The 12,387-nt window shown below is 38.2% G+C and overlaps 2 protein-coding genes across 6 annotated transcripts in view; both read right to left on the bottom strand.

The window, feature by feature from the left end:
- Window positions 1-12,387, bottom strand: part of LOC133551824 (uncharacterized) — a 502,474-nt gene that overhangs the window by 204,184 nt on the left and 285,903 nt on the right. The window lies entirely within an intron of this gene.
- Window positions 8,017-12,387, bottom strand: part of gria4b (glutamate receptor, ionotropic, AMPA 4b) — a 352,168-nt gene continuing 347,797 nt past the window's right edge. For 4 of the 5 annotated variants that reach the window (XM_061898942.1, XM_061898941.1, XM_061898944.1 and 1 more), the window contains exon 16: window positions 8,017-9,126. In XM_061898942.1, the coding sequence (XP_061754926.1) occupies window positions 8,962-9,126 (165 nt within the window). In that variant the 3' untranslated portion in view covers window positions 8,017-8,961. The remainder of the gene's footprint in view (window positions 9,127-12,387) is intronic. The other variant, XR_009806573.1, reaches the window with a different exon arrangement.

Here is a 12,387-nt window from a genome sequence, read left to right as displayed (position 1 = left end):
TGATTTCATTTTTTCTTTAATTATGGAAACATTTAAATAATTAAAGATGTATTTACTTTTGTCGTTTTTGGCCCTCCATTTGACACATTTCTAGGTTTTTGCAGGTTACATAAAAATAAACAGTTCACCGAAGTTACCACTGATAACCTGAAATTGTCAACCTACAGCTATAGCAGTAAGTAGAAAAAAAAAAAGGAATAAATATTACGTGTTGCACAAATACGATCACACCATGCGTAGACAAAACATAACATTTCAACACCCACATACACTGCGCTCTACGCTATCGTCTGCTGGGCTGTGGGGGGGCAGCACGGCCCAACAAAGCCACCAAGAGAGCTGGCCCTATCCTAGGTTGCCCACTAGCTCTTGGCCAATGTCCAGTCTGCGCGGATAAGCGAGAATCCGTCCTGGGAGACCCAAGTGTCCGATACGTGCTCATTCAGCCGGGGCTCCGTGAAGTTCGTCCATCTCGACGCTCAACGTGTCTCTTCCTCTGCATCTTCCCGGTATCGAGCCACATCGTTCTTTATTCAAATTTGAAGCTGCCCTTTTCATCCCATCTTTGAATCCGGGTGACATTATGTGGTCACATTGCTGTTACTAAAAAAGCTTGCTTTTTACGCTGATGTACTTCATTTTAAAAACTGACTTTAGCTATCCAAATACAATATTTCTATGTTTTACAACTTAAAGCAGTAAAAACTGTAGCTTCACAGCAGGGAGTTGCAATGTTTACGTATGCCTGTCGGATTGTACGATAGAAATAATACAAATCTGAGCTTTTACTATTATCGTTTTATTGTGATAATGCATGTTGATGACAAATTTTAGCTGTGTCTTCAAATTTGACAGCGACACGATAACAAGCGCGTCCTCGTTAGCGGCTAATGTCTCTCCACAGTGCCAAACGAACCACTTATAAGTCAGAAATCCTTGCCACCATGGCGGGAAAATTGGTTTCTTCCAGGTATCATCCCAGGAGGACGTGCTACTCTACACACCGTAGGAGGATAAGCTCGTCGCAAGCTAAACAAAGGTGATACACATATCGACAGTGACGATACCAAGGAAATGATCAGTAACAGTCATACAACTGATGCTTTTTAACAACCTAAAATATTTTTGTTGTTTACAAACTCAGGAAATTAATAAAGGAGAGACTAATGAACAAAAAAACTATTTATTCATTTCATGTAATTGGTATTGGTACTCTGGCTTCCTCCCACCTCCAAATACATGCACCTGGGGATAGGTTAATTAACAACACTAAATGGTCCCTAGTGTGTGAATGTGAGTGTGAATGTTGTCTGTGTCAGCCCAGCGATGAGGTGGCGACTTGTCCCAGGGTGTCCTCCGTCTTCCGCCCGAGTGCAGCTGGGATAGGCTCCAGCAACCCCCCGCCACCCCGAGAGGAATAAATGGTAAAAAATGTTTGGATGGATGTTACTCTGCCATTTTGGATTTCTCTTTGATTATAGTAAACTAGAGATGTTTCGACAATGGCTTTTTTGCCGATATATGATATTCCGATATTGTCCAACTCTTAATTACTGATACCGATATATATACAGTCGTGGAATTAACACATTTTTATGCCTAATTTTGTTGTGATGCCCCGCTGGATGCATTAAACAATGTAACAAGTTTTTCCAAAATAAATCAACTCAAGTTATGGAAAAAAAAATGCCAACATGGCACTGCCATATTTATTATTGAAGTCACAAAGTGCATTATTTTTTTAATATGCCTCAAAACAGCAGCTTGGAATTTGGGACAAGCTCTCCCTGAGAGAGCATGAGGAGGTTGAGATGGGCGGGGTTTAGGTGGCGGGGTGGCGGGGGGTGTATATTTTAGCGTCCCGGAAGAGTTAGTGTTATGTTTATGATGTGGTACGGTGCCGATCTTCTCCAGAAATGTTTGTCATTCTTGTTTGGTGTGGGTTCTCAGTGTGGCGCATATTTGTAACAGTGTTAAAGTTGTTTATACGGCCACCCTCAGTGTGACCTGTATGGCTGTTGACCAAGTATGCTTTGCATTCACTTGTGTGTGTGAAAAGACGTAGATATTATGTGATTGGACCGGCACGCAAAGGCAGCGCCTTAAAGGTTTACTGCCGCTCTGAACTCCTCCCTATGTCCGTGTACACATTTCAAAAAGTCATGAATTTTACTTTTTGATATCGATAATATTGGATATTACATTTAAAGCATTTATCAGCAGATGCAATTGGCAGTCCGATATTATCGGAGATCTCCAATGTAAACAAAAATGTAATGATTCAATGATCTTTAAAAAATTGATGACCAATACTGCCCCTGGAAGTTGGCCTTGGATCTGCAAACGCTAATGTAAAGTATCCAAACAGCATGAACATAACTGCTTATTACATTTGTAAGTGTAGAGCGTAGAACATAAGCAGATCTTAAAGGGCTGTTTGCAACACTTACACCAGTGGTTCTCAAACTTTTTCAGTGATGTACCCCCTGTGAACATTTTTTAATTCAAGTGCCCCCTAATCAGAGCAAATCTTTTTTGGTTGAAAAAAGAGAATAAGAAGTAAAATACAGCACTATGTCGTCAGTTTCTGATTTATTAAATTGTATAACAGTGCAAAATATTGCTCATTTGTAGTGGTCTTTCTTGAACTATTTGGGGAAAAAAAGATGTTGAAAAATAAATAAGTGACTCAATTATAAATAAAGATTTCTACACATAGAAGTTATCATCAACCTAAAGTGCCCTGTTTGGGGATTGTAATAGAGATCCATCTGGATTCATGAACTTAATTCTAAACATTTCTTCCCAAAAAAATAAATCTTTAACATCAATATTTATGGAACATGTCCTCAAAAAAAATCTAGCTGTCAACACTAAATATTGCATTGTTGCATTTCTTTTCACCGTTTATGAACTTACATTCATATTTTCTTCAGGTATTATTCAATAAATATATTTATAAAGGATTTTTGAATTGTTGCTATTTTTAGAATATTTAAAAAAAAATGTCACGTACCCCTTGCCATACCTTCAAGTACTTGAAGGTACCACTGACTTACACGGTTGCCGAGACCACGCCCACTTTACAATGTGTTTTCAGCTTCTCTTACGCACTGACGTAAATACTTTACAACTTCCTCACAGTAACATTTTTCAAACGGCACCATTAGCAGTAATTTTAGAACAGATTAATACCAGATTTGACAAAATAATACTGTAAATGACACAATTTGTTCCCGTGTACCTCAGCCGCCATATTGGAAGCATTTCTAACCTATTTTCAAAGGTATGTAAATGTACATACCAAATAATAGATTGTGATTAATATATACGGTAGAGGCCACAAGTTTGGATACACCTCATTCAATGCCTTTTCTTTATTTTCATGACTGTTTACATTGTCACTGAAGGCATCAGAACTATGTACTTAACAAAAAAAAGGTGAAATAACTGAAAACATGTTTTATATTCTAGTTTCTTCAAAATAGCCACCCTTTGATCTGATCACTGCTTTGTACACTCTTGGCATTCTCTCTGAGTTTCAAGCACACCTGTGAAGTGACAAGCTTTTTACCTATTGAAAATCATCGAGAGAATGCCAAGAGTGTGCAAAAATTTGGAAAAACACTATACGGTGTGGCCTACCGGTACTTATATAAATACATTTTCATAAGTTATGTTTTCTTCTTTTCAGCCATGAAATAAGAGTGTGCATGTTGCTGAAACGTCAGCTTTACAGATGCCATGCCTGATGATCTTCTTTTGCACAGGTTTCACAAAATACTCTAGGCGGCTCAGAGACCTTAATGAGAGCCGAGGTTTGGCCGACTTCAAAGAGTACCTGAGGAAAGCGGGATATCGCTGCGGTTCCATATGACAACACGGTAACCGTCGATCTAGCTAGGTCATGTTATGTATAAAATCTGTCTTGGACAGCGACAATCGTTTTCGATGTAGTGTTACGGCTCTGTTATTGTTCAATATATGGAAAAGTGCTCAATGGACTTCTAAAAAAATATATATTCTTGTCTGGTGTCCAAACAATATATAGTTTTTGTTGTTTTTTTTCCTGTAGTGCTTCCCTTAAGTTTGATCCTATCGACCCGGAAGGGTCTTAAGTCATAAAAATGTTAAAACCTAATACAATTTTTTTTTTTCAATGCTTGAATCTGTAGATTAACTTTAGATTTATCGAAATAGTTGTATTCTTTTTTTAATGCCTTTTTTTGTGACAAACACAAAATATGCCCCTAAAAATCTATGTGGAATATTTAATATGAAGTACCGTATTTTCCGGACTATAAGGCACACTTATAGTCGACAGTACACCTTACATCCCCGGTGCGCCTAATGTAAGGAATAAATCGGGTTCTGCTTACCGAACTCAAAGCTATTTCATTTGGTACATGGTGTGACCAGTAGATGGCAGTCACACATAAGAGATACGTGTAGACTGCAATATGACTTAAGTAAACAACAACAACATTGTATATGTTCCGTTGAAAATATAGAACATTACACACAGCGCTCAAAAATATGATCAAAATGTTTTAGTACGACTTTGGTAAGCTATGAAGCCGCACCGCTTGATGGATTGTACTGTGCTTCAACATACAAGTATTGTTAGGGTGTGTGTATAAGGTCAAACATATTATATGGCTTTTTGTTTTGAAATATTATTCCAAAGCAACTTTTCTTACCTTCTGGTATCTGCTGATCTGTATTTGGATATCTGCATAAGTCCTGCAAAATTGCGCACCTCCGCCTTTGTAGTCCGTGTCTACACCGTAGTTGATAAACTTCTTTTTCCTCTACCTTCTTGTTACGGGACATTCATCCTCCGCTGTTGGCATTTCTAATACGTAGTGTAAAGTTCTTATATCTGCCATGATAGCGCTAAAACATACTGGTGTAGAGAGTTTTTATAATTCACCAAAGGAACTTTAGTTATTGGAGCGTTCCATTTTGGCGTTTTTTCACGGGAGACATTTCTAGCGGATGAGGAGATGCTGCTCCATTATTGATTGAAGTAAAGTCTGAATGTCATTAAAACAGTTAGCTCCATCTTTTGACACTTCTTCCACTCCCGTCCTTGCACGCTACACCGCTACAACAAAGATGACGGGGAGAAAACGCTGCCAAAGGTGAGCCACGTAAATAAGATTGTCCACAAAACGGCGCATCCTGAAGCGACAGTCAGAAAGCGGCTTGAAGATGATCGGTAAAACATCTTTTATGCAACATTTTGACCAAATGTAGCCCACAAAGAAGTGTTTTACATTTAGAAAAAAAATATTATATGACTCCTTTAATGTGCCCTATATAATCTGATGCGCCTTATAGATGAAAAACAATTGAAAAATGTCTTGGTAACCATGACCCTGTTGACACTTTACACTAAATTTGATTTTTTTTTGTCCTCAAGTGACAGAGGCCAGATAATTTTCCAGTATTAAAGGGGAACATTATCACCAGACTTATGTAAGCGTCAATATATACCTTGATGTTAACCGATTTCCGAACTCTAAAAGGGTGAATTTGGCGATTGAAACAGATAATTTTCCAGTAATAAAGGAGAACATTATCACCAGACTTATGTAAGCGTCAACATATACCTTGATGTTGCAGAACAAAAACCATATGTTTTTTTAACTGATTTCCGAACTCTAAAAGGCTGAATTTGGCGATTAAAACGCCTTTCAATTGTTAGTTGTCGTAGCAATGACATTTCACCCTCGACGTCACAATGGGAAGCAATCCGCCATTTTCTCAAACACATTACACACACAAGTCAAATCAGCTCTGTTATTTTCCGTTTTTTTCGACTGTTTTCCATACTTTGGAGACATCATGCCTCGTCGGTGTGTTTTCAGAGGGTGTAACAACACGATCAGGGACGGATTCAAGTTGACTTACGTGGAGTATGCTAATCAGACATATCAATGGTCACGGCATGCTAATCGATGCTAACATGCTATTTAGGCTAGCTGTATGTACATATTGCATCATTATGCCTCATTTGTAGCTATATTTGCATCCAGCCTTTTCCTCCACCCACATTTAATGCCAAACAAACACATACCAATCGACGGATTCAAGTTACACCGGTGGTCAAAAGATGCAATCGTTGGTTAGAAGGCAATCGCCGAATTCGTCCTCGTTGCCGCTGTCTGTCGTGATATGGCTCAATAGTTTCAGTTTCTTCTTCTATTTAGTTTTCGCTATCTGCCTCCACACTCCATCCGTTTCAATACATGCGTAATCTGTTGAATCGCTTAAGCCGCTGAAATCCGAGTCTGAATCCGAGCTAATGTCGCTATACCATTCTGTTCTATCCGCCATGTTTATTTGTATTGGCATCACACAGTGACGTCACAGGAAAATGGATGGGTGGATGTACCGATGGTGAAAATCAGGCACTTTGAAGCTGTTTTTCGGGATATTGCGTGATGGGTAAAATGAAAATAAAAAATAGGAAAAATTAAATAAGCCACTGGGAACTGATTTTTATTGGTTTTAACCCTTCTGAAATTGTGATAATGTTCCCCTTTAACACTCCAAAGGGCTTCATATCTGATATTTTCGGATCAAGATTCAGGCCACATCAGGAAGTAGTCTGATTCCTTTGAAATGTGACTTTAGGCCACATTTGTGACCCAATTGTGAGTCTTTTTCATCATCCTGGGCGAGTTACGTCACTCGTGTGTGCGGAAAGGCGGACCCCGCTAGCCGAAGTGGATATTTTATCACAACACCCGGTTTCGATGAGCAAAGTCTATTTTCCACGGCCAAAATTGTTGGTGCATGACTAGTCAGTAGTGTGCTAATAATAGGCTAAATATGTATAAATATATATATATATATATGTTTTTATTCCGAAGAAATAGCGATTGTTGAAAAATAAAGCGCTGATTGTGTGCCCTCTACTTACAACCTTAAAAAAAATAGAACCTTCCCAAATATATTACTTTATTTAAAGAATATATATCCATTTAATGCATTATATTAGAGCTAAGATAGGCTCCAGCACCCCCCGCGATCCCAAAAGGGACAAGCGGTAGAAAATAGATGGATGGATATTATTTTAAATTATGTTCACGTAAAAAAATCCCAACATATTTTTAAGGTTTGGCGTCTTTTATTTGATTTTGTAGTAGTAGCAGCAACGACTTTCTATCTTCGTTTTCGGAATCCAGTTAACTGCCTTTGTTTTCACTTTATCGAACTACGTATGCAAATGATGTCCAGGCCACATTGGGGCCACATTGGGGCCTGTGCGCGTGTATACTGGACTCTGATAAAGATCACATTTTACTAGCAGTGTAAACAGTCATCAGATTTGGAAAAAATCTAATTAGGGCCTTTCTGGCCTGCAGTGTAAAAATATTCACAGATTTTGATTAATTATTATTTTTGGTTAGAAAAAAATTAAAAAAAGTCCCACTAAAATGTTTGCCCCTGTTAAACATGTTCTATTCATCAATTATAAAAAATGTTTTTTTTAATGTTTTTTGTCAATATTTTCTCTTGATGGCAAACAATCAAAATATTTCAGTGTAATAATTGATGTGAAGTAATTGGAGCCTTGAATAAGTTTTAAAGAAAAAAAAAACAACAGTCTGCATGGCAGCTTAGTGTTATTTGAGTCAACATTGGAAATTTTTCTTTCTACATTTCACCTCTTTAATTCTTTTATTCCACTTTTTTTTTGGTAACTTTAAAAATGTGCCGCTGCCTGTAAAAAAAAAAAAAAAATCCGTTGCGGGCCACAATTTGGACACCCCAGGTTTACATAGAACAGCAACACGGTAAAGACAATAGTGCAGCTGAACGATCCTATATTGATTTTGTTTTAGCATCTTTATTGTACAAAAGTATATCAAAGGGACTCCACTAAAACATAAATGATGGCGTTTGAAGTAGGATGCAAACTGTTGAAACAACATTGTTTACCTGCTAGTGCGAGAAGCTTCCTGCTCCAGAAAATCTAGTAAAGACAAGACAATGTACTTTGAATTATTTTTTTTCTTTACTTTAAAAAAAAGTTCTAAATAAAAATGTACAATTTTGAACTCTTAGTGGTACTTTATAATTTAGAAGATGGACAAAAAAAAGGCCAAGAACGCCATCGCCGCTCTTTAACTGTCTTTTTTCATTTTTTTTTTTTTTTTTTTTTTTACTTCCGGGACATTCCGAGTGGAGCGACGAGGGCCTGTCCACAGTGTTCCCGCGTAAAGACAAAGAGTTTTGACACACACAAAAAACGTACAGAAATATTCTGACAACATTGAAGAGAAAATGGCCGTTGTTTGCATTCACATACAAACTAAAAGATCTACGCTGTTAATATTTATCTTCTGTAGAAAAAATAGACCAAAGAATGAAAAAAATTGTTCTATTCGGACCACATTTTTTTAAACACAGTGCGGGTTCTGGAGGAGGAGGGGGGGCGGGGGCTGTTGACATTCATGGTAGAAATGGAATCGATTAGTTTGTACGAGGCTGCTACATTTGGAAATGTTCCTCAGTCTTAGAATGTTATTGCCGTTAGAAAACCCAACAAGTGGCCACTACACAATCTTTGTTTAAAAATGAGCAAGCACAGTCGTCCTTATGTACAGCTACTCAATATACATATGTACGTATGTCTGTATATATAGACGTTCTAGTATGGATACAAATGTTCTCATCCCACTTGTTGATATCGAGAGGTCGTGGAACGTCTCCTGGGAACCATCCGAAAGCAGTTTATCGGTGTTGGTGTCATATATGATTGTAAATGATGATATTCTCCTCGTGGTGCTTCCGCACATCTCGTTGAGTCGTTCTTTAAAAAACAAAAAAAAACCCTCGAGATGGTGGTCCCGCCTCGCCAGCTGGTCAGGTAGGGGGTCGCCAAGCCTGCTGCTCTGTTTACCGGTTTTTGCGCTCAGATTAAGGCACTTGAGAGGTTTTTGGCTTTCACGGCAGCTCGGAGGAGACCAGGGCGAGGCCCGAGCTCTGGCGGAGGGGCGGCCCGGCGTGCACGGCCTTGGGGCAGTCGGGCGTCAGCACGCGTCCGTTCTCGCCCACGCTGCCCGTGATGGACAGGCGGGCTTTGTTCCTCATGGCTTCCGTAAACGTTAGCTTGAAGAAAAAAAAAAGACAGAGGAAGAGAGGTTTTATTTTAGAAGTGGTTCATTGAAAAGCAAATAATGCAGATTGGTGTTTTAGACTTTTACTTTAGTCTGCAGCGAGCTTGTTAGTGAGCAACCTTGCGCTTAAAATGTCTCGACGAATATGTACAAGTGTACGCACGTAACGTTTCAAAGTAGCCCCTCTAAAAAAAATAGGTTCACGCAGCGTGACGACTTAGTCGACAAAAATTTACGTAAAAAAATAGAATAATATGCTCTTCATTTGGGTGGATAACTTTCTTTGAGATCATAAGTCAAGCAGATACTTAAGTGTTCCATGCAGTACATATATTTTCCCGTAAAAATTAATATAGTATTTAAATAGGCTGACCATATTCTGAAATCCCAAAAAGAGGACACATATATGCGTGCCAAGGCCGGGAAAAGGTGAAAATTGGCCAATGACACTTCTCCCGTCCAAAGGCAAAACCCAGTAACTCAATTTTGGTCAACACTGAGCTGATAATAATTTTGGAGTTTCTAGGTGATATGCTTTACATTAGTGTATGCGATATTGTAATTTGTTCCGTAAGTAAGCATGGCAGGACCTAGCAACTACAACAGAAAAACCTAGTATCTCAAGGGACCAATCGGAGCTTCTTTGTCAGTCGCCTTATTGTCTTTAATGAGACATTTGCACGAATGGGGGCCGATGGTCAACCTGATTATGTGATATTATGGCACGTGGGGATATTTGGAAGGTTGGACCAGGACGTTGCAAGCACCTTCATTAAATGTATTGTTCTTGATTCTTCCCCTTGCATACTCTTTTGGGCAGATAACTGTGGAGGTCAAAATAAAAACTGGACGCTGTACACGGCTCTTGCCCAATGTGCAAACGCAGAATGGGGCCCACCCGAGAGTGTGATAAAATATCTGGAGAAACGGCACACGTTCATGAGAGCAGATTCAATCTGCAAGAAAATGAAAGCTCAAGAAAACATCTATACGTTGGTGACTTTGTAGATCTTTGTAAGACAGCATCAAGGTAGATTGGTTTTCCTTTGTTTTCTCAAAATCAGCTAGAAGTGAGTAATTAGGTTTTGCCTTTGGACGGGAGACTTGAACTTGCTTTATAAATAATATATTTATTTAAACAGCCTTTTCTTTCTCCTCAGTTGACAGCAGTGTTGGCGCTAGGAATTTTCAAAATGGGATCCCAGGGACCCCATTAAGTCATAAAAAATGGGGTCCCACAGTAAATTTTTTGTGTCCCACCTTTTTGTAAGAGTTTTGAAAACAAATAACAAAGGTATGCATTGTCCTGTTATATCTCACATTCTATGTTGTGTTTTGGAAAAAGGTTGTCATAAACGTTACTTAATTCATTAAAAAAAATTATAATAAAAAAAGACAAATTTGTATGCATATGTAAATGTATTCAGTTATAAACATTCATTCACTTCATGGATCTCAACTTTTTGCTGCTGGTAGTTTATTCTATGTTTTTATTTCATAAGTTGTAGGTGTATTTATTTCAGTATGAAAGAGTAAAAAATGTTTTGATTCGGTCATGAAATGATGATGATGGTGTGCCTGGGCATTCATACAATTTATATTTAACGCTTAAATCTGTGGAGTCTTCCTCAACTTCAGATCTATTCCTCATTTCAAAATATTTTTTGTTGTTGTTTTCCGCCCTGGAAAACACAAAATATGCAAAATCTTCCACCAAAAGTATTTTTCAAAGTGGAATATTTCATCTGGTTGAGTTGTGGGCGGGGGATGTATGGGTATTTGTTCTGTTACGGTGCGGATGTTCTTCCGAAATGTGTTTGTCATTCTTGTTTGGTGTGGGTTCACAGTGTGGCGCATATTTGTAACGTTGTTAAAAATGTTTATATGGCCACCCTTAGTGTGACCTGTATGGCTGTTGACCAAGAATGCCATGATTAACACTCAATTAACTTACCTCTGTCTCTCGCTCTTTTATCTCTGCCCCTCCCTCACGAATGTTGCTGCGTGCGCACACCTTCACAATTTGTTTTGATTTTAACTCCTCTTAACCGTGTAGGTACATTGAAAATACACACAACCTTGACACAAAACAATTTGAGGCATTTAAGAAACCCCGCCCGGACACCCCGGACAGTCCCGCCAAAGAGGACGTATGGTCTGTCTAATTTAAAAGATATGGCACTTATTATTTCCAGGATTCACGGCCCATATGAGCATATAAAATGTGGCAGGTCAGATTTGGCCCCCTTGCCTAGAGTTTGGCACCTGTGGCCTAATTGGAAACACATGGGCACAAGTTGCATTTTAGCTTTTACTGTAGACCGAAATATTTCCACAGACCTGGTCTTAAGGATTTACTATTTCTCACGTTTAGTTGGAAATGTGTTTAAAAACGACAAACATTTTTGGCAGCTTGATGAATCCTAGTTTACCTTCTTAAAACTTAGACTTTCCTTTTATTGTCATTCAAATTTGAGCTTTACTGTACAGATGACAACAATTTGGTTGCATTAGCTCGTTGTAGTGCAGGATAAAGGAGCAATAAGGTTCAGATATAAATAAATGAACTTGATTTGACTGTTGAAAAAAAATATTCTAAACGGGCCATTTTTTCAAAATTGGCTTCTTTTTACACACAAAAATACGTATAGGGTTTTGAACATTAGTTTTTTAAATTGTTGTCATAACTAAGGTTGACCAACAGGGGGCATCATATCACCATTAGAGACGCCGAGGCTTCATGCAGTAAAATATAAACAACACACACACACTAAGGAATATTCCACTCTACTCCGGTATTGCGCAGTTTACTGGATAAACCACAGCAACTTTGGCTAAAAACATGTGTGTGTGTATGTATATATATATATATATATATATATATATATATATATATATATATATATATATATATATATATATATATATACATACACACACACACACCGTATTTCCTTGAATTGCCGCTGGGGCGCTAATTAATTTAAAACCTCTTCTCACTCCTGCGCTTACCAAAGGCATGCGGTAAAAGTAAGCATGCGCTAATTATTTTAAAACCTCTTCTCACTGTGGCACTTACCAAAGGCATGCAGTAAAAATTTGAGTGTGATGTAATCTTGGACCTCAAATCCTACTGAATAGCTTTTAATCTTCTTCCCTTTATGCAATTTCAAATTACCGGTATTGAAATCAGCCTCCTCCATTTTGAAAATGACGACAGAGTTGAGTTTATACCAAAATGGATACATGGATG

This window comes from Nerophis ophidion, linkage group LG04 (genome assembly GCF_033978795.1).
Source record: "Nerophis ophidion isolate RoL-2023_Sa linkage group LG04, RoL_Noph_v1.0, whole genome shotgun sequence".
In the NCBI taxonomy this organism is placed as follows: domain Eukaryota; kingdom Metazoa; phylum Chordata; class Actinopteri; order Syngnathiformes; family Syngnathidae; genus Nerophis; species Nerophis ophidion.
The sequence above is the reverse complement of the archived record's forward strand: the minus strand, read 5'-3'. Positions and strand labels throughout refer to the sequence as shown.